The following is a 22,830-nucleotide window of genomic DNA, read 5'->3' as shown; positions in this document are numbered from 1 at the left end:
TTTTTTTTTTTTTTTTTTTTTTTTTTTTTAAAAAAAATTAATAAAAAAAAAAACACATTGATAAAGAGGAAAATTAAAGAAGCAGGAGAGAGATTAAAATGCTCTTGATAACGTTACTTTCCTTGTATGGTGCTAGGTGGAGAGTGACATTTGTTTGGTATATGTAGTACTATAATGTGGTTGAATTTGTTAAAAAAACCTATCACGTGTTTGAATAATCAGAAACTTTGGGATCTGAAACTTATGATGAATTTTTCTTTGTTTGTTAAATCTTCTTCATTATAGGTAATGGAAAAGCAAAGACTAATTGAATTTGCCGAAGCACTTCGCACTAAGCTCAACTACTTCGATGAGTTGGAGAATGTAAGGTTTGGCTTTTGACATAAAAATTTCAATATGAATGTTGCACTCTTATTTAGATAATTAACTGCACCTGTCAATTTGTAAGATATCTTCTTTCAGGAAATTGTATCTTTGAGCACTTAATGAAAAGTGTCATATATTTGTTAAAAAATGTAAGGTATCTTACTTACTATTTGAGCACTTAGTGAAACACCTGTTAATTTGTTTACTGTTATTTAGAGAATAACTCCAACCTATCAGAGAGGGCTGGTAATTTCTCCCTTTTCCTTGAAACACGATCTGCCCTCGCATCACAAACTCCCCTTCCCTTTATACACATTCCATTAACGAACTCGTGTACTACTTGTCCCCACCGTACAAGGTAATTCCCATAACTAAGTTGTCGAAGATGTATTTCCTTTCCTGCCCCTCCTTGTATATTAAATGGTAATTGGGGGCCTCACATTACTCCCGAGGTCAGGGAAACCTTGACCTCAAGGTTGTAATTAGCAAAACGACGATGAATTGTCATCCAATTTTATATGTCAACAAATGAAATTGATTGATTTGACTCACTCTCTTATTGATAGACTTGTAATCTTCAAGGATTGGGATAAGTTGTTTCCTAATTCTAGAGTTTCAAGACAGTCTCAGACTATTTCGGATCACTTTCCCTTGTTGTTAGAAGCTGGGCTTTTCAGTGGGTCCTACTCCTTTTAGATTTTGTAACAGGCTGGTTGAAGTTAAAAGATTGTCAGAATTTGATTGAAGCTGCAGTTATTGGGTCACATACTGAAAGTTGTGCTGGTTTTGTAATTTGTTCCAAATTCAGAAAGTTGAAAGAAGCCTTGAATCTTGGTTTGCTGCTTTTGAAGAAAGTAGAAAAAGGAAGAAAAAAGTCTTCTAGTTGAACTTGACTTTTTTGATGCTAAAGCAGAAGTCAATGCTATTTCCTCTCTTGAACTTGATATAAGAGCAGCTGTTAAAGGGGAAATAATTGAATTGTATTTATTGGAAGAAAGAAATTTGTTACAAAAGAGCAAACTCAACTGGCTAAGATTGGGAGATAAAAATACCAGCTTTCTTCACGGATTCCTGGCAGCAAAGAAAAAGAAAAGCTTGATTACAGAGTTGGTTTCCACGAATGGCAGCACGTTCAGGGAGATAGTGCAGGAAATATTGGGTTTTTTCCCCTTCTTTATACCAAAAAGTGATGGCTCTCGTTCTATTCCAGCAAACCTCGTCTGAGGAAAAGTATCAGTGGTACAAAATTCAGCACTTTTAGCTCCATTCTCCTTGGATGAAGGGAGAAGGGCAGCATGCTCACTTGGCAAAAATAAAGCGCCTGGTCTTGATGGTTTTACAGTGGAGTTTTTGAATTTTTGAGACTTGTTTATGATTTTCAGAAGTTATTTGAGGAATTTTATGGTAATGGAAGACTAAATGCTTGCATTAAGGAGAATTTCATTTGCTTGATCCAGAATAAAGAGTTTGCTGTTTTGTTTAAAGATTTTTGACCAATCAGTCTCACTACATCAGTTTATAGAATCATTGCCAAGGTTTTGGCTGAGAGACTTAAAAGATTATGCCATCTATCATTTCTTGTAGGAGACACACACTTGATCCTGCCCTCATTGCTAATGAATGAGGTTGTGGAGGAATATCATTCAAAAAAAGAAAAAAGGTTGGATAATCAAGCTTGATTTGAAAGAGGTTGGAATATCATTCAAAAAAGAAAAAAGGTTGGATGATCAAGCTTGGTTTGAAAGAGGTTGGAATATCATTCAAAAAAGAAAAAAGGTTGGATAATCAAGCTTGAATTAGAAAAGGCATATGATCGGGTTGTTTGGGAGTTCCTTGAAAATGTGCTTGTTCTTAAAGGATTTGATGATAGGTGGATAAAGTGGATTAATGATTGCATTAGAAACCCATAAGAAATTGGATCATTGGAAGCATTTTAGCTTGTCTCGTGGTGGAAGACTCACTTTGAACAAAGCGTTACTCTCAAATCTTCCTACTTATTAAATGTCTTTATTTGCTATGCTAGTAAATGTAAATTTTGAAAATAGAGAAAATTATGAGATCTTTCTTTTGGGAAGGGAATAATGGTAGTAAAGTCAATCATTTGGTTAAGTGGGATGTCGTTTCTAAATCCCAATCAAATGAAGGTCTCGGGTTTGGTGGTTTGAAGAATAAGAATATGCCATTGTTGGCCAAATGGTGCCAAGTTGTAACAAGTATTCATGGCAGTGGTTCTTATAATTGGCATACAAAGGATCTCTATCCTTTGAAGATTCTATTAATTTTCTCGTACACAATCCCCAAAAATTACCAGAGAGCTCTCCTACTGAGGTCTTATATGGAGTGGCTGTGGCTGATCATATTGGAGGAAGTTGCTTACCAAATGGGAAAGGGATCAGGGATCTCTTGAGCTAACTTAGGTTCTATAAGCTGTTAAGAAAAGAATATGGAATACTACACTAGTTGATTTTCACTCCAAGTATCTTCCTCTATACGTTCAACTGCTTTAATGGAAGTAGAAAGCTGCAAAGTCCTAAATTCTTTCGATTGCATTTGGTTCGGGAGCGGGTTTTTTCAGATTGAAGATATAGAAGCTTTAAGACACTGAAGCTAACGAAAATTGGACTAGGGTGGTTCACGGAAGCTACCACAGAATTAACTCGAGGGTCAGAGAATGGTTTTTTTCTAAAAAATGGAAAGGATGAACAAGGAAGGACAAGGATTTCAAAATTCAGAGCTGAATCAGGATGGATGATGAGATGTATTGTATGTTCGGCAACAGATGGGCGGTCTTTCATACATGTCCTTTCAGGGGATTCACAACAGGGTTGGCTTTCCTTTCTTAAAATGACGAGGATTTCAGATGAAACACGATTACATAACATGGCAAATGAGTCATACTTCGTACCAAAATCCACTCAAACAGCATTCGCAAGACAATGAAGAGCTTACCGTCAAGCCAACAAAGTTAAAGTTATGCTGAAATGGTGAAGACAAGACGTCATTTGCACCTCTCTGTTCCAGAGCTGAGCAAACAGAGCATTGGTGGCATTAAGTTGGTGAGAACGATGGACTCCTCTATTTCGATTATTGAAAAACAGAGCTCAAATCAATATTGGGTACGCAAAAATAAGGAAGTATTTAAAGAAGATTTGATAATCTATGGATTATTTCAAGGCTGTTTGTATTTGATGATTGGAGAAAGATAAAAAAAGTCCTGGAGGTTTTTTTCCAAACCAAAATTATCTTCAACCCATTGTTTGCAGAGAATGCATTAATCAAGCTGGACCAAGGAGCAATAGAAGATTTCATTAAGTACCCAAAAAAGTGGTAGGAAATAGGGTCTTTTCACTTAACCTTCGAAAAATGGAATAAGTTTAAACACAGCCGGCCAATGTTGATAAAAGGATTTGGAGGATGGATTAAAATAAAGAACCTCCCTCTGGACTATTGGAGCATAAAGACGTTCAAAGCGATAGGGGATCACTTTGGAGGATTAGAAAACATTGCTACAGAAATGCTCAATTTAACCAATTGTTCTGAAGCTAAAATACAAGTTAAAAGGAACCTTTGTGGTTTTATGCCATCCACAATAGAAATTATTGATTTTAACAAAGTCAACATCTTTTTAAACTTCGGAGATGTTGACGGCCTTGAACCCCCTGCTATTACTAAAGGCTGATTATTAGTTAATAATTTCTCCAATCCGATTGATCTTCAGAGATTAAAACAGGTTATGGCTGACAAAGAAGTAGACGAGTTGCTCAACTATGAGGGTGTGGAGTTTTTAAATTCAATTCAAATAGCTCCAAGTTATTCAAGAAATCCATTTGAAGCACTAAAGAACAAATTTAACCCTCCGACTGCCCCTCTGGCGTCGGAGAAGAAACGTTGAAACCAGACAATTCCAGTTCATAATGTGAACATGTCTAGATATCCCAAAGAGACATTTAAGGAAGGGAGAGAAGAAGAGCGTGGACAACAGTCAAAATTCAAAAGAAGTAACCCACACGTCGCGAATCAGTAGTTGTAAAGAGATGTTGCTAAATGATCAGCCGCAAGACACGCCCCATGGGAATCATCAAACATTAGGGACCTCAAGCAACCTCTTTCTCTCTTCAGAAGGCAAAAACGAATTGTCAAAGGAAAGAAGTCATTCTATTAAAATTCCTACTAGGCACTTCATCAAATCCTCTGCCTCCTCTATCTCCTGAAAGGGTCAGACAACTTGCTGTGAGGAGGAGTAACTCAAGGACTGTGTCAGGTGGCATGGATGTGCCGACATTGTGCCTTCTCGGGAAGAGTAGAGGTTGGTTTATATGCTTGGGTAGCGGCATGGTATCCTCAAGCGACACGGTATCGTCGCAAGTGTCGTCATGCCACGATGATGTTTGTATTGATGATTGTCCCATTGGTCCCGGTAAATGTGAATGACTTGAGAATCGGTTCTCGATAGATGTGTCCATGTGCGAAGTGAAGCTTTATGTCATCCTAAGGTTCAAGATGGCATTGTTGAATATCGGTGGCCGGTGAGCGTTGGAAAGTTAGTTTTGACTCGGTTAGAAGCTAAGACTTATCCTGGTTGGTAAGTTAAGCTAGTTCCAGACCCAAGATGAAGCAGGAAGCTTACAGTGAGTTTAATAAAGGAGGACTGACCCCGTGATAGGACAGGACTCATGTTGGTAAGATCCCAACTCGTTATGAAGAGTTGGATGACCAAATGGTCGAGAACCAAAGTGAAAGAGAGATGGAAAAATGTACGAAGGGGCGACGTACACTGCCTAGATAAGCTAAGTTACAAGCGTCAAGTTGAGAATATTCAGTTAAGACAATGTCATTGGCGAGCAAAAGAGTGCTCTTAGTTATGACTAGTCGAACAGATGTTTGATGCAAGTCGTGAGATAAGGATTACTTAAGCTCGGTTGAGGATGAAAGAACCTTGCCTGACGATTCAACCGAGTAAGATGACTTGAGAAAAAGGATGTATTGGCTGAGAATTAGCCTATAGGCTAGCCATGGTCGAGAAAAGATCATGGCGCCGCACGGTTGAAGAAGTATGACCGTGACATTTGGTACCAGAGCTACCCTTTGTGTTGAGTCGGACCTCGAAGACAACCCAATTGTTATCAGAGTGACTTCACAAGTGCGTCAAGAGTGTTAGTTTGGCAGGGCAGTTGTGTTAGTTCGTATCAGAGACATAAAAGGGTTGAAGCTTGACTCTTTGAATCTTGACGAATGCCAAAAGTAGGTTACTTAGTTGAGAGAAGTCAAACCCGTCAGAAAGTAAGAACCAAGCTCTATTGCCTAGGAGTTTGGCGGCCCGGTGTTCCATCCTAGAAATGATAGAATAAAATAAATAATCAAACAAATCAAATTCAAATTAGGTAAAATTGGCCAATGCCCCAAAAAGCGAAGTTGCACGTTAGTGGCCCATTGATGTGAAGTGGTCCAATACTGAGTGCTAGAAGACAAGGGTAAGAGGAAGAAAGGTGGTAAGATCTTGTGGAACGTTGGATTGGGGGCAACGTTAGAGGAGAGAGAATCTGTCTGTCTGCTTGCCTTGAGTCCACATAAGCTAGGAAGTGCAATAAGGCAGTGACAAAAGCAAAGTTCAAAAGGGAAGTCGTGGAAGTGACATTCACTTGCCTCAGTTCCTTTATAAGCCAGAAGTTGTGTGTTCAAGTATGTTCGTTGTTGTTTACAGTAGAAGCGAAGTTAAAAGGAGATGGGTTGGGTGAGACCTAGACCTTAATCCCCTTCAAGACAAGTCAGATGGTCACTATCGAGGTATAGAAAGGCCTGGGTGACATTTGTACAAGTCAAGAGGAAGTAGAGTTGTGACTGTTGGGTTAGCGTTGGCAGTGTCTACGTTGACTCCTTCGGGAATCTGTAAGCAAAAGATGAGATGATCAAGGCAAGAGTACCAATCAGCAAGATGGCCTCCAGGCCGTCGAAGAGAAAAGAGCAAGGGGGCAAGTCATAGCCAGAGAAGTGCTATAGGGCATAAGAAAAGAAAAGAAAGGAAAGAAATAGAAGATGAGTCAAGTATGGTGCCTTCGGAAGAACCATTGCTGTCTAGAGGGACAGTGTCAGTGGTTGCAAGCAGATAAGTTGAGAATCAAGAGAGATGTCATCGGCAAAAGTGCAAAAGCAAGAAGGAAAAGGAAGAGAAGCATCCTGAGAGTGGACATTGTGGCTAAGAAAGAGCCGTCAAAGGGGGAAGTAACTCGAGAATGTGGGTTGCTTACCCCATAAGGGTGCTCCGAGAGGCATGAGCACATGTGTCCTGTTAGCCAGTCCATGAGAGATAGATGGTGGCTTCGCAAGAGGAAGGTAAAGTAGCCAGAAAAAGCTCATGTGAAGGAGTGTCAATCTGGCGAACCAAGTGAGTAATGAAGTGAGACTAATGCTCAAATTACAAGAAAACCAAAAGGATCAGCAGGTGCACCTGGACATCTCAACTAGGTTGACACCCCCTTAGCACCCATCATCACATCCGAACACTAGAAAATCCTCTAAATTAAAGCAATACAAAGGGATACAAATCTAAAAGCGAGAAAGAAAAAGCGAGCTGGAAAATTAAGGAAGAAAAAGAAAAAACACAACCTAAGAGTTGATTGTCACAGCATGAAATTCGTTTGTCAGTTGCTTAAGGAACAGGAAAGTTGAAGCCAGATCTGCTTGAAGTGAGGGCAAGAGTGCCCAAGTGTAGCTCAATGTCTTGATGAGATGTTTCGGGCCAAGTCCTCGAGTGGCTCGCAAGTAGGTCTACAAAGGAGCAGTCTCATAAGCATTGTGCCAAGTTAATGATGTCTGAAGCACGGCAAAAGGGAAGAGCAGAGTCTGTTAGCTTGTCTAAAGAAAGAAGACGTCATTGAGGATGATGACGAGAATAAGTGGGGGAGAATTTTTTGGCCCGATTATAAGGCAGAACGTCATAGAGGACGATGACGAGATTAAGTAGGGCAGGATGTCTCGACCTTACTATAAGGGCGAGCCATCAAGAACGATGACGTGAATAAGTGGGGAGAATGTGTCGACCTAGAAATAGCGTCATTGAGGATGATGACAATGTTAAGTGGGGGAGAGTGTCTCAACCCTACTATGATAATAGTGGGTTGAGACTCCCACGAAGTGAACAAGACAAGAAACAAGCATGATGACATCTAAAAGGGTGTTATCCATTAGGCCAAGGAAAGGGCAAGAGAAGTGAAGTGCCATGATACGACCGAGGAGGATGATGCATCATTAAACACATAAAGAAGAGTGAGCAAACATGTCAGGTTGAACATCAAATAAGTAGACAAGCACCAGTGTCATTGGTGGGGTCAGTGACAAGCTTATGAGGGCTAGATGGGGTCCAGGGCCATAACCTTGGAAGTCAGGGTCTCTTCACAAGTTTGGACGAACAACTCTGGAATTAGATGCACATTGAGGAAATATGCAAGCACATCGAATTTCATGTCAATCTGAGTTCAGACGAAAGCTCTACGCTGGCGAGTGACAGCTTGCCATAATCCATATGCATGGGTGGCAGATTTGGAAATGTTCAGAAAGCACTATAGGGGGGAGGTATGGTGTTGGCTCTCCACTACCCTTGGGCCTTGGTGCCTAAGTGAGCTATGTGTGTCATGGCGTGGGCGAGTGTTGCGAGATGAGTGTCTCGGACAACTTCCTGTGAGGAGGAGTAACTCGAGGACAGGGTCGGGTGGCATGGATGTGCTGACATTGCGCCTTCTCGGGAAGAGTAAAGGTTGGTATATATGCTCGGGTAGCAGCACAGTATCCTCAAAGGACACGGTATGGTCGCAAGTGTCGTCATGCCACGATGATGTTTGTATTGATGATTATCCCATTGGTCCCGATAAATGTGAATGATCCGAGAGTCGGTTCTCGATAGATGTGTTCATGTGCGAAGTGAAGCTTTATGTCATCCTAAGGTTCGGGATGGCATCGTTGAATATCAGTGGTTGTGCTGTGAGCGTTGGAAAGTTAGTCTTGGCTCGGTTAGAAGCAAGACTTATCTCGATTGGTAAGTTAAGCTAGTTTCTAACTCAAGATGAAGTAGGAAGCTTACAGTGAGTTTAATAAAGGAGGACTGGCCTCGTGATAGGTCAGGATTCATGCTGGTAAGATCCCAACTCGTTATGAAGAGTGGGATGACCGAATGGTCGAGAACTAAGGTGAAAGAGAGATGGCGAAGGGTACGAAGTGGCGACAACATTGCTAAGATAAACTAAGTTACAAGCGTCAAGTTGAGAATATTCAGTTAAGACAATGTCACTACCGAACGAAAGAGTGCTCTTAGGTATGACTAGTTGAATGGATGTTCGGTGCAAGTTGTGAGATAAGGATTACTTAACCGGTTGAGGATGAAAGAACCTCGCCTGATGGTCCGACAGAGTAAGATGACTCGAGAAGAAGGATATATTGGTTGAGAATTAGCCTTTAGGCTGGCCATGGTCGAGAAAAGATCATGGCGCCTCACGGTTGAAGAAGTATGACCGTGTCACTACGGAGGTGTCAATCTTTTGGTCTAGATTATTCCTTCTATTGGTCAGTGGCCTCAAGTCCCGAATGCTCAAAATATTGCTATCCCTTCACGGACATCCGATAAAAGTGGAATGCTTAAAATACTGCTCTTGTTCTTGGAAGAGATAAGATCATGGTTTCATGATTTTGACACTCAAAGGAAGAAGGAGACAAGTCTTTTTGGAACAATATTCTAGAGCTCTTGATGGGCCCCTCTTTTGGCAAATTCTTCTCAAATCTTGTGGTCCAATGCAGTGAAAACTCTATTGTCTGTGATATGGTTTGAAAGAAATCAACGGGTTTGATGTAGGTTAAAGAGATCAAAGGAGAATTCTCTCCAAGAATCTAAAGTAGTCTTTATTTTGAATTAAAAGTTGCCAATACAAGAAGACAATCTCTCTATTTATAGAGAATTGGAAAGCAGATTAATCCTAATCCTAATTAATCAAAGAAACTAATCCTAATCCTAATAAACCAAGGAAACTAATCCTAATTCTAATCAATCATGGAAACTAATCCTATCCTAATCAATTAAGGAATTGACCATGATACCCTAATTTACTCTAATCCTACTACACCCATTCTATCCCTAAAAAACAGCTCGTCCTCGAGTTTTAAAAAGAAAATGATAATTACAAAAATTAAAATAAAATAAAAATAAGCATCCTTGACATCAAAATATGTTGAAAAATGTAAAATAAATTCATCTTCCAAGTCGATTGAATGCAAATATTAGCATGGCTTGAGGGAAAAACTGTCTAGTCGAATAACGTTGAAAATGAGTTTTAATTTTGTAAAAAGTTTGGGCTTGGTAGGTTTGGATTTGGGCATGGTTGGATTAAGGAAAAAAGAATGAAGATAGTCAAAGTTTTGGTTAGGTTGTGTGGATTGTGGGACCAAAATGAAGGGAACTGGTTACAGATCAAGTTATGGGGAGTTTGGGCAAAAAGACTAATCACACTAGTGAGATTAGAGGCTCCAGTTTCTTCATTCTCAATTTTTGTCTATGCACGCAACAACACACGTTTCTTTGTTTTTTCTTTCTCGGTAACGTTGGTGAATTCACATGGGAAACTTAAAATCTTTGGTTCAGGTCGAGGAAGTAATGGGTTGAAAATAATCGCACAACTTTTCCCTATGAACGTGTTTTCATCCTTCTTGTTACATGCAATAACACAAAAGGTTTTGTCAATTGATTCTTCCCCCTCCCAGACTCCTGTAACTTTATTTAACAATGGGTTTGATTCACCTTTGTCTTCGATCCTGTCATATTCATCTTTGTTTTCGCTTGAATTTGTTTCATTTGTCTCTTCTTCTTCTTATCCTTCATCGCATGTCTTTTCTTCTTCTTCGTGTGCAATTGGTCTTCTCTTCCCATTTGGCTCGCTTGAATTTCAATTGCGAGCTTCAACTGTGGTTCATTGGATTTTTCTTGTGCAAATTTATAGCTTCGAGTGATTTCTAGCCTTTCTTGAATTTTTCCCAAAAGACCCTAAATTTCATCCATTCCCTTTCGAAAGTCTTCTTGATAGATGTTCTTATTTGAATACTTCTGTTTTCTTAAAAATGTTTCGACCTCCAAATTGGTGTTGGGATGATTTATGGGTGTTCAATGATGGTGGTCATAATAATTTCTTTCACACTTTGAGTCATTTTCCGAATCATCTTTCACACTCTGATCTTGGTCATAATAATTACGTCGATTTCTTGAGAAACTGGTTTGATTGGATTGTCGAGCTCTTTGTTGATAATGTTGCCTTATTCCGTGCCAAACTGCATTAGAATCTTCATTGAAATCGTGAGAATCACTATAATCAAATTTCCAATGTGGATAGTGATAGGTTCTTTGAGAAAATTGAGCACGAGCGAAATTATTTTATTGGAATTCTTCTTCTGAATCACTTGAGTCAAAATTCCAACACTACTTTTGGGAGTAAATTTGATTTTCTTGCCTATAGCAACCGCTATATTTTTTCTTCAGCGTCTTTCTTGATTGGTAATAGTCAATTCTTGCAAAATCTTAAAAAAAATTTTTGGATGTTCTTTCTTTTCTAGAATTTAAAGGGTTCCCCTTATATAGATGTGGACTGTTCAACAACACGAGCATAGCTTTACGAAGCTCCCTCTTGCGATTAGCATCGCCAAGAGTTTCCCAATCTTCCATTGGTGGCAGTCAATGTTGGCATAGACGGCTGCTCTAATACCAAATTTATTTAAGACTATGTCGCAACTGAATGCATTTATTTATCCTAAGGCTGTTTTATTTTCTGTTTATTTGTTTTTATGTACTTTTGAGAATTGGCCTCTTTTCATTATTTAAATGATTTAAAAAATTCTTCCATCCTTTATAGTAGATAATGCATAGTGATTATTTTATTTCTTTTGCAAATTGTTTGCAGATTACTGCCATCTTTTATTCCCCAAACATGAGTGTTGGAAATGAGAACTTTCTCCCCATGCTGAAAAGGCTTGATGATTGCATATTGTAAGTGCTTAATGAGGTATTTGTTACTCAAGTTAATAGTGTATGTGACATTTTAAAGTTTTCTTTTGTTTTCTTCAGATTTTCTGAAAGTAATCCCCAATATGCTGAATCCAGCGTTTATTTGCTCAAATTTCGACAACTCCAGGTATTTTAACGTAGGCCCTATTGATTTGATTTATTTTTCATTTCCCTTCTTCCTGTAATTCACTATGGATGGTAGCTAGAATTGGAGATGAGAGTGAAGGATATAGATTTGTAACAAGTAATCAGCTTTGCTTATTCAAGTTTGATAAATAACAAATGTGAAGAATATTGTTAGTGGGATGCAAGGAAGAACGATTGGAGGTAAAAAAGAAGGTGAACTTGTTTTGCTCATGCGCCATCTTTCAACCCTCACGCCAATTGATATCCTTAGCAAATAAATTATGCTTCCCAAAAAAAAGAGAACTTGATTTTGAGTCTTAGCTTTATTGACACATTTTATATCCGTTTACTTGTAAACAAGTCACATTTGTCCATCTTTTGCCGCTCTTATGACAGCCATGTACATCTTTCTAACCCTATATTTTTATCTTTAAACAGTCTCGGGCACTTGGTATGATTCGGTTTCATGTTGTTTCTGTTCTCAAAAGTGCTTCTTCTCAGGTGAAGAAAAATAACTCTTGTTCACTAATTATCTATAGTGCATATCTGATTGATACCTATACCTGCATGATTAGGCACAATCCTTGTATCAACTCGATGTTTGATCTCTCCATCTCTCTACCTTTTCTTTTTTTTTCTTTTTCTAAGAATTTTTAAGAAAACACAAGAACGAAATATCTTGTTAACTCTTTGTTAGATCTCTTAATTGTACTAGGTTCAGGCAGCTATGCGTAGTAGTAGTGGCAACAATTCTGCTGTTTCTGAGGGTGTAGAAGCATCGTTTATCTATGTGCGATTTGAGGCAGCTGCAGATGAGGTAACGGTTCTGTTTACATTTACAATGAGATATTTTGTCACTATTATTCTAAAACAAGCTGTCAGCTTTCCATATAAGGAGCAGGTGTGCTGTAGTTATGTAGCTCTTGTAGTATAGTTGGAAGACTTCTTGTAGTATACATGACTAAATATTGTAGTTGCGTAGCTCAAACCTGTGCTGGAAGAAATCGAGAGCAGATCAACAAGGAAAGAATATATTGAGATCCTTGCAGAATGCCATAGACTGTACTGTGAGCAACGACTTTCCCTGGTGAGCTCTTTGTTGTTCACCTACATTATAGCCTTCGGATGGATGGTTATGTGGCAATACCTTATTCTCACATTTTGAATATTTTGTAGATAAAAAACATAGTGCATCAACGGATATCTGAGTTTTCCAAGAAGGAGGCTCTCCCATCATTGACTAGATCTGGATGTGGATATCTGATGCAGGTACTATTTTCTTACATTTAAATGGTATTTAGAAAATAAAAGTTAGGATGCCTCTTTTCCAGTAATTTGATTACTTTTTTGAACATTATTTATGAAAAGGAAAAACGTGTAAGGTATCATCATATTTCGTTCTACGAAAAAGAACAAAAGTGCTAGGTATCCGTTTCATCCTATTTAGTTCTATAAAAGTTGAGCTGTAACATCAATGAACAATTCTTTTGTATTTGGAGAGAACAATATGGCTTCTTTGTGGAAGATTTGAGCAGCAAGAAGCATAAGATCTTATTTCCGATGTCAATGGTAAAATGGCTAGAAGATTTGAATAGGCTGCTCAAGAGCCCGGTTAATGCCTTCTTTTGTAAGAAAGATAGACTCGACTATGGAGTAATTCGTCTTTTGAAGTTTCGTTCTCAGGATGGATGGTCTATGGAATGTGTGGTTTGGCCGGAGACGGGAGGAAGAAAGGTTATATACACGTTCCATTAGTAGCTAACAAGAAGGGCTGGTTGGCATTCAAAGGTATCATCACTGACTGTATTGCTTCATCCCCTGCTTCTCCGTCTGTTCGAATTAAAAGCACACGAGAAGTTGAAGTTTATAACGAATCAGGTGCGAAGAATTTTGGCTTTGGTCCTTTGAGATCTTATGTTGATGTGGTTCGTTCTAAGCCATTTTCTCAAAGGAAGCATCTTCTGAAAATGTCCCTGCAGAAATAAGTATTATAGCAATTAATTAGACATTATATATATATATATATATATATATATATATATATATAACATATCTTCAACGTATCCGTATCTTAGCTTTTTAGAAATTAACATATCGCCATATCATACTGTCTCTTATACACATCTAGATGTGTATAAGAGACAGATATATAACATATCTTCAACGTATCCGTATCTTAGCTTTTTAGAAATTAACATATCGCCATATCGTATCGTATCCCTATCATATATCCGTATTTGTGTTTGTGCTTCTTAGCCAGCATATAACCGCATAAAATTTGTCTAACCTTAATCTTAGCTTCCGAGTAGTTGATCATGTTCAAAGTATGTAATGCTTTCAAGCCCTCCAAAATAAGCTCTCCTGTTCTTAACGCTATTGCTCCATTAATCAAGAGGCAATTTTTTTATGATCCAACCACCAAAACCTTTTACTATTTCTGGCCTACTATGCTTGAAGCTATCCCATTTTTCGAAAAGAAGATGAAAAGGCCCAAACATCTGCCACTTACCCGGATTCTCAACCATCTCTTCCAGATTTCCTGAAGGTATTCTAAATAAATGCCTTGTCTGCAAACAGAGGATTGATGATTTACCTTGGTTTGAAAATAGTCCTTTAGGAGTTTTGAAATGTCCTTCCAATCATTAAACAAAAACAGCCTTGATATAACCCACAGACTACTAAAATCTTCCTTGAACACAACATTATTTTTATGTACCCAATAGGAGGATATGCATTCCTTTTATCGAAAAAGGAATGCTCTCTTTTACTGATGCAGAAACGGGGCCTGCTGCTCCTTAGAAGTTGGGTGATTACTTTGAAGAAAAGCTTTCTTATCCTTATTCAGATATTCCATCACATTCACCTTAGCGTTTTTTGGAGGCAATGCCGACAATTCAACCAATTCCACCCTTGTCAATTTCCCAGCCGTTTCACCTTCTTACCTGGTTAAAAAACCTCTCAACATACCAGAGAATGACATCCAACCCTGAAGTTGCGGACCCATTGACACAGGAATAAATGATCGACCACCGGAAGCAGGCAAAACGACACATCTCATCACCCACCCTGAGATATCTTTAAATTTTGAGAGTTTTACGACCCCCATGTCATCTTTAGATTTTCGAATAAAGAAGTTATCGACTTTTTTTTTTTTTAAAGGAAACAAGACTTTTTATTAATGAATAAAAAGAAAGTACAAGAGATGTGTGCTTGAAACAAAGCGATATATAAAAAAGGATCTCAACTAGGTTGACACCCCCTTAGCGCCCTCATCATATCCAAACCAAACTAACTCAAATATCAATGTTAAGAGTAACTCTGACAAATCGACCAAAAAGCAAAAGAGGTGTTGAAAACATCCTTCAAAGAACTTAATACAAAGCGAGTGAAAAACAAAAACAAGAATCTAAGCTGCTAGACCACTCTTGGCTGGAAAAGGGACCCTTCACTTTATGTGTCTGTCATTCCGAATGGATGAAAGCTTGCCACTTTAAACATATATCTTGGAGAGAGTATGCTACAAATACTTTAGATAGAGAGCACCATTGTAAAGCGTTACATTTGGCAGCTTCAAATCGAACGAACCAAGGAATTTCTTTGTCTTGGAAAACTCTTTGATTTCTTTCAAACCATAATTCAATGAGCAAGGCTTTTATTGCATTAATCCATAACAGATTTGAAGATTTCTTGAGAAAAGGTCCAATAAGAATCTACTGCACATTGCTTCTATGTCGAATATCCAACAAATATTGAAGCTTTTAAAAAGAGATCTCCAATAGTTTCTGGAATAAATACAGTCGAAGAATATGTGTTGTAGATCTTCCCCTTCTGATTTGCATAAAGCACATTGATTGGGAGAAAGAAAATGGGAGGGTAGTTTTTGTTGCAAGACTGGAGAGCAGTTTAGGGCTCCAAAAAGCATGATCCATATTGTAATGTTCACTCTTCGAGGGCTATTGGACTTCCATATAGCTTTTTTGAAGACAAATGTCAAGAGGTAAGGCCAAAGAAAGATGTTTAATTAATGATTTTATTGTGAAGGAACCACAGGCTTCTAGGGACCATGTACGAGAATCTGGGCTGTTTAAAGGCTCCTTCTTGGACACCAAGGATAGCAGATTTTGGAATTCTGAAATTTCTTTTTCCTTTAAAAGTCTTCTGAAATATAAAGACCATGAAAGAGTTTGAGGATCCCAATGATTCAAGACAGAACCATTTTGGTTGGTGGCAATTCCGAACAAGGAAGGAAATATGTTTTTAAGGGGAGTAGACCATGAAAGAGTTTGAGGATCCCAATGATTCAAGATAGAATCATGTTTTTCTTTGTTCCATCTTTCAAAGAGTAGGTGATAAGGCCCAATTGACTGCCATTTGCCTGTTTCTTCAATCAATTCTTCCAGATCTCCTTGGTCTACTTTGATTAAGGCTTTGTCTGCAAACAGGGGATTGAGAATGACAGTCGTATGAAAGGCTTGTTTCAACATTTTTGCTATCTCCTTCCATTCATTGAATGCAAAAAGTTTCGAGATGATCCATAAATTATTAAAATCTTCTTTGTAAACTTCATGGTTCTTCTGCACCCAAAAAGACTTCTTGATTTGCTTTACTACCAATGGCTGTGGGTCTGAGGTAGGTCGATTGATGATTCCTTTTCCTTTCACTACATCCACGAAACTTGTTCTAAATGAACTTTGTGAGTTTGATACTAGGGAGTCCTTGGTGAGAAAATTGAGATCTGATAGAGGCTTCTTTGGTAACTGACTTGCATTCTCACTTTTCTTTAAAAAGTTTTTAAGCATTCCAAAGAAGGAAAGCCATCCTTTTTGCTCAGGGCCTTCTTGGATATGGATGTAGGAGCGTCCACCAGTAGAAGAAGGCCATACTACAAGTCTTAAAACCCATCTGGAGAGATCCCTGAATTTGGAAATTTTTTTGACTCCATCACATCCTTTGTCTTTTTTAAGAAGGAATAGTTTGCTCGAGGAGTCTAAAGTTCTAAGACTTGTACCACAAACCAACTCAGCTACACCTTTGAGAGAGGAAGAACCCTGCGAGTTTCCAAATCCTTGATGTAGAACCAACCAGATTTGGACCACATACAGAAGAAATAACCATTCACTTTGCAACTTTCGACTTCCATTGAGGGACAGGTTGACTAGTTAACCTCCGGAGACGGAAAATGAAGGCTGAGGAGAGTAACTAATGTCGGAATGTGGCCGTAGAATGGAGGGAAGGGAGGAGAGAGGAGAGGGAAGAGGGAAGAGAGGAGAGAGAAGAGAGAACTTACCTCACACTTTTTCTATATAAAGAAGTTATTGACTTGCTCCTGAAGTAGTTCCGAAATTCGATCCAATTTTGACTGGAGTGCTGATGAATGTTTAGATTTTTATTTGTTGGAGAAGAGAAGATGACTGGAGATGAAGGGGAGGGGAAAGAGAGGAGAGAGGTGAGCAACCTATAATTGACATTGATAGTAAGCACCTTTAATCAGTACTTTGGTGAATCTGTCAAACCATGCTCGCGAAGATTGTTTTAAACCATACAAAGACTTTCTCAACTTACAGACTAGATTGCCATTAGATTTGTCTTCCATTCCAGGAGGATTTTCCAATTAGATGTCTTCCATTCCAGTAGTCATTTTGTTGGATTCTTTAATATGTTTTAATCTCATGATGGGTATAGGACTCATCCATTGATTCTCTTGAATCAACCTTTCGTGATCATGTTTCATAACCAAAAGAGGAATTTCGAGTCTTGAACGTTCTTCTTGGGTTGTAAACATCTATTCTTGATGATTTTGGATGATTCTTTAATTCATCTAACTCTCAATTTTTACGTCAATTTCTTGAAAAATGAGTTTGATTGGATCGTTAGGCCCTTTTTCGATATTGTTGCTTTCTTATTCCATTCCAAACTGCCTTAGAAACATTATCGGAATCATTAAAATCACTAGAATCAAATTTCCAATGTAGATGATGATATGTTCTTTGAGAAAATCGGGCATGGGCAAAATTAGTAGGTTGGAATTCTTCTAAATCACTTGAGATAGAATTTCAGCATTGTTTTTGGAAGTAAATTTGATTTTCTTGCGCATTCCATTTGCTGTAATTTTTCTTAGACATCTTCTTTGATCAACAATAGTCCATTCTTGCAAAATCTTGAAAAATCTTTGGTTTCTTCTTTCTTTCTTGGAATTTCAAGGGGTTCCTCCCTAATTAGATGGACCTTGGTTAGTAACAAGCACAACTCACGAAGCTCTCTCTTGTGATCGGCATTACGAAGAGCTTCTTGGTCTTCATTTGGTGGTAGTCAACGTTGGTCCCAGATGGTTGCTCCGATATCATATTGATGTAGCCTAAAGAGATAAAAGGAGAATTCTCTCCAAGAATCCAAAGAAGTCTTTATTAGAATGATAATGTGTTTCATACAAGAAGGGAATGTTGCTATTTATAGAGTTTTATTACAAGTGGTGGTAAAAAGGAAATTAACCTAGAATATTGCTTAATTACCGAATTAACTCCTATTCTTCTTACATTAGATTCCCATAACAAAATTCTCTTGAAAAACGAAAGTTGGACTATACCTTTTCAAATTCCATTAATCTTGAGGGGACTTTTCAAGTGTTGAAAGATCAAGAGGCGTCTAAAAAACTAGAATTTGAAGAGTCAAAATGTCTCACAATACAGATGTTTCCCACCAGCTATTTGAGAGAGTTGGTTCTCTCCACTACAAGACAATATTGATGTACAAAATTACCATACCATCCCGACAGATACACAAAAAGGTATTATAAACAGTAAAAACTTCCTCCACAAGCTTTGAGGCCCTTACACTATTCCCTTGTATGTTTACGGCTGTAATGCCAGGATTACCCCTCCTGCAGTAAGTACGGACTATTGAGGGCCTTACGGTACCTCTCTCTTTTTTTGCCAGATCTACAATAACAGAAGAAATGCATGCATCTCACCCATCTGGGGATTCCTTTTCCTCGATTTTTGGATAGTGCTTCTCTTAAATTGCCAATTGATCCAAAAGTTTAAGCTGATGGGTGAAGGAAAATTTAATTATATCATCTAATAATCCTCACTTGTGGGTTTCAAATATGAAGAAAATCCAACAAGTAGAAATCAATATTAATTGGGAAGGAAATAACAATGTAGGGGTTTGAATACAAAACCTCCTGAACCAACCTGCTCTGATATAATTTTAAATTGCTAATTGACCCAAAAGGTTATGTTGATGGGTGAAGACAAATTTAATTACATAGATGAAAGCTTCCAATGGGCTGAGGGATTCAAAGACAACAATTGAGTGGGAAAATATAACTTTGAATCTGCTTTGGTCCATTGGGAAAAAGGTCAAAATGAGACCTATCTTTTTTTCTAGAAGTCCTTCCCTACTTCTCTGGGAAAAGCCCTGATGAACGTCAATGATATTCAAGCAAGGATCCATTCCAGGACTCATGCATTGGATCCCAACAGAACGTTCAATGTAGTTGATTGTAGTGTTGAAGTTTGTATTGAGTGAAAACTACTGCTACTTTTTTTAGGAGTGAACTGATGTTTGACTGGCTATATTTTTTTTCTTCTCATTTAATCTTGTAACTAATCATTTTGTCTGAAGTTGTGTTTTCAAAATGTAAATTGATGATCTATGGTTTAAATACTGATTTCAAGTGTTTCCTTATTAATGCCAATTGTAGGTGTGTCAGCTTGAGCACCAGCTCTTTCATCATTTTTTTCCGTCTTCCTCAGATAATGTTTCAAGTTTGGCACCTTTAATAGATCCATTGTAAGTAAACTGTCTACTATTTATTTTATTTTTTAATCGTCAAGGGGCTGGTTGGGGCCACAGTTGGTAATAATAGTTTGTGATTATTATAATCTCTGAGGTTACAATAGTTTGTGAAGTTGGGTAGTCCGTGTTTGGAGTGCAAACTATTTTAGTCTTTGGTTTAGATAGTTTTTGCTTGGGTGCATACTATCTTAGTTTGGGTCTAGTTTGGGTTTAGGAGTCTATGTATCGGGCGTAAGTTATTTGTAGATGTTTAGGGTTTATGTGTTTGAGGAGTTGATTTGTTTAACATGAAGTTCTTAAGTATGGGTTTAGGGTTGTTTCCGGGGTTTTTTTGGGTATTGTATTATACAAGTATTAGACTACTAGTACCTTCAATATCATAATTTTGTTTTACTAGTACCTTCAATATCATAATTTTGTAAATGAAAACAGAAAGATTCATTCTACCAATTTTAAAAATTTGTTGAATTTTAAGTTACGTTATTCTCTGTCTATTTGGTCATTTTGGGGATGTGCCAATATTGTTGAACATACACAAAATACTGAGACGAAGGTAAAAATTCATTTAATTTATTAAGTAAGAGAACCCTATATTTGTAGGAGTATAAAAGCTACTAATTCTCTAATTTCCCAATATTGCATGAAAACATATATCTAGGAGTGATAATTGCCAACTATAGGCCATCATCACGGTGACAAAAAATATTGTCAACTTAGATACGTGATTTTAAAAAAATGACGGTAGTTATCATTCTGAAGAAAGGTTGATCAACATATTTTTTGAGGAGATTGCAATACTAAAATAAGTTATTGTATTATATGAATTGAATTAAAATGTATAAATTGTTGTAAATGATAATTTGGGAGATTTCTCATCCTATTCTCTTCACTTTTATGGATGACTTTTTTTTCTTCCATATATACATAGTTTTCTTGTTTTAAACTTTGATGGAATCCATGAAACAAGCCCTATATTAGGGCATGTTTGGATTGACTAAGAAAAAATGTTGTTCAAATAGTCATTTTCATTCCTTTTTGGAAAGGAAATGCAACTTTTTATTGATAAAATGAAAAGAGACTAACACTCGAAATAAAAGGATTCAATTTTTTTTATTTATTTAAACACTTTATAAAAATGATTTAAAATAAAAACACTCGTGGGTTTGGTAACATTTTCTCAAAAAACGTTTTTATATGCAAGTTTGTTTAGTTTGCTATACACTTAAAGTGTTCTCATTAATGTCAAATTACCGTAAGAGAAGACTATTAAACACTATAGACTGGTTGCCGAAGTATCCATCAGAGGTGGTGGTTGTCGAAATTGGGCATGGAAGATGGTCTTTGTTGGAGTGGACCACCAGTGTGATTGCTGGAGTTAGCCTCAGGAGGTGGTCATTGACGGGTGGAGTGCTACTATAGCAAAACGAGGGTTAAGCTAACCCTTACCCCCTTCTTCTTAACACACGCTGCTCTTTTTTTTTTTTGGGGGGGGGGATTGTAAAGGAAGCGGAACTTTTCATTGAAGAAATGAAAATAGGCTAATGTTCAAATTACAAAGACATGATAACAAAATAAAATTAAAAGGATAATTAAGTTAGATTAAAGCAATCTAATTCAGACAAAGATTGTGAATAGAAATAATTTAAAAAATGCCTGGAAGAACAACACCACAAGGAAGCCTTGAGATGACTAGACTTCCAACGAACTAACCATGTGAGAGCCTTATTGTAAAGTTCCTCTAAATCCTTTCAGACAATAATTGTCAAAAGAATTAGTTAAGGCATATATTAACCCATTCCAAATTGAGCTCTGTACTTTGAGCAATAGTCTCTTTTCATTATATCAATGAAAAGTTTGTTTCCATTTTTTTAAAAAAGGCATATATCCTCGACCAAAATGTTAGAGGTTCAAAATTCCACTCACACACATATTTTTTTAAAAATTAATGACTTAGGTCTTGAAGAATTAGGGTAATTGCATCTTTGAGGATTAGTCTCTTTTCATTTTTTTTTCCTCTCCTGGAGATAGAAACATTTCATTGATGAATTTCAATAAAGGGATAAACTCAACACCAATAGGTGTCTACAATAAAAGTCTCCAATTAGAGCATCAATAAGATAAGCTGAAATCCCCTCTCCCCCCTCCCATCCTCCTTCCTCACCGATTTTGACCTTCCTCCCCAGCTGAAACTTCTCCAACCAGTCGGATTTGCCTCCCCTCACCCCACATTTCATCACTTCTCTGGTGCCATTCAGTTATCGGTCAGACTCAGAATTCATGGAGGTGAAGAGTTGCAAAATTGGTGTTCATTTCTTTTGTATGTGGAGAGTAACGGGTTTTTCATAGAAGATATGGAAAAAGGGCAAAAAGTTCTTTTCTCAACATCAATGGCGCAATGGTTAGATAGTAGCCTGAAGAGATTGTTGTATGGTCCATCTTTTGAATTTTTCCTTCTTAAGGAAAGAGTAGATCAGTGTGTCATCCGCCTATCAAAATTCCGAGATAGCACAGGTTGGTTTGTAGAATGTGCGGTCTGGCCCTCAACGGGTGGAAGAAAAAATATCCACATCCCTTTTGGTGATGGTACTTCCGGTTGGCAAGAGTTCAACGATATGGTCAGCGGCTGCCTCAAGGATTCCTCGTCCTATATTCTTCCTTCTAAGACTACCCTCCCCCCTTCAAAAGCTGGCAGGTCACCCTTGAGCATCTCTCATTCAGATAACCCCCCTTTTAAACAGCCACAGAGATCCTCAAGGAACCTGAGATTCCCTGTTTCGTTGTTCAGAAAACAGAGTAGGCATCACCAATGGATTATCAAGCATTCTGATGTGCTCCAACTTGACTTTAACAACTTATGGATTGTCTCACGCCTCTTTGAGTTTGACAATTGGCTCGATATTAGTAAAACACTCAAAGACCACTTCCAATCTAATGTTATTATCAATCCTTTATTTGCAGAACATTTTCTGGTGACAATGGAACGAGCCTCTTTGGATGAGCTGATTGAAAACCTAGGCAAATGGCAGAAGTTCGGCTCCTTCCACCTGAAGTTCGAAAGATGGAACAAATCCATCCATGGTAGACCATCGTACGCCAAAGGGTATGGTGGTTGGATTTCAATTAAGAACTTACCCCTTGACTACTGGTGCAAGCAAACCTTCGAGCATAGCAATGGATACACTAAATTTGATCAATGTCTCAGAGGCCAAAATCAAAGTCGAGGAGAATCTTTGCGGTTTTGTCCCAGCAACAATAAAAGTCTCAGATGAAAGAAGGGGCTCCATCTATTTGAATTTTGGTGATATTTTGTCATCCAACCCTCCAAACAAGGTTAGAGGTGAATTATTTGAGTCCGACTCTACAAATCCCATTGATTTAATTCGCCTGAATGAAGTTATGAGAGATGAGGGCATTTTATGTGATCCATTAAGTCTAAATTTAAATTTCCTCCCCTCCAACCGCAAAATTAAATTCTCCAGAAGTCTAGGAGTTTTTGTTGATGGAAAAGA

The 22,830-nt window shown here is 37.8% G+C and overlaps 1 protein-coding gene across 1 annotated transcript in view; it reads left to right on the top strand.

Moving 5' to 3' along the window:
* The window catches only part of LOC120081319 (conserved oligomeric Golgi complex subunit 3), a 63,429-nt gene that overhangs the window by 17,570 nt on the left and 23,029 nt on the right, over window positions 1–22,830 (top strand). The window contains exons 7-14 of the mRNA XM_039036072.1: window positions 286–363; window positions 11,295–11,380; window positions 11,459–11,525; window positions 11,963–12,025; window positions 12,240–12,341; window positions 12,507–12,611; window positions 12,701–12,793; window positions 19,227–19,315. Coding sequence (XP_038892000.1) covers window positions 286–363; window positions 11,295–11,380; window positions 11,459–11,525; window positions 11,963–12,025; window positions 12,240–12,341; window positions 12,507–12,611; window positions 12,701–12,793; window positions 19,227–19,315 — 683 coding nt within the window. The remainder of the gene's footprint in view (window positions 1–285; window positions 364–11,294; window positions 11,381–11,458; window positions 11,526–11,962; window positions 12,026–12,239; window positions 12,342–12,506; window positions 12,612–12,700; window positions 12,794–19,226; window positions 19,316–22,830) is intronic.

This window comes from Benincasa hispida, chromosome 7 (assembly GCF_009727055.1).
Source record: "Benincasa hispida cultivar B227 chromosome 7, ASM972705v1, whole genome shotgun sequence".
Classification (NCBI taxonomy): domain Eukaryota; kingdom Viridiplantae; phylum Streptophyta; class Magnoliopsida; order Cucurbitales; family Cucurbitaceae; genus Benincasa; species Benincasa hispida.
This window is presented reverse-complemented; position numbering and strand designations above follow the sequence as displayed.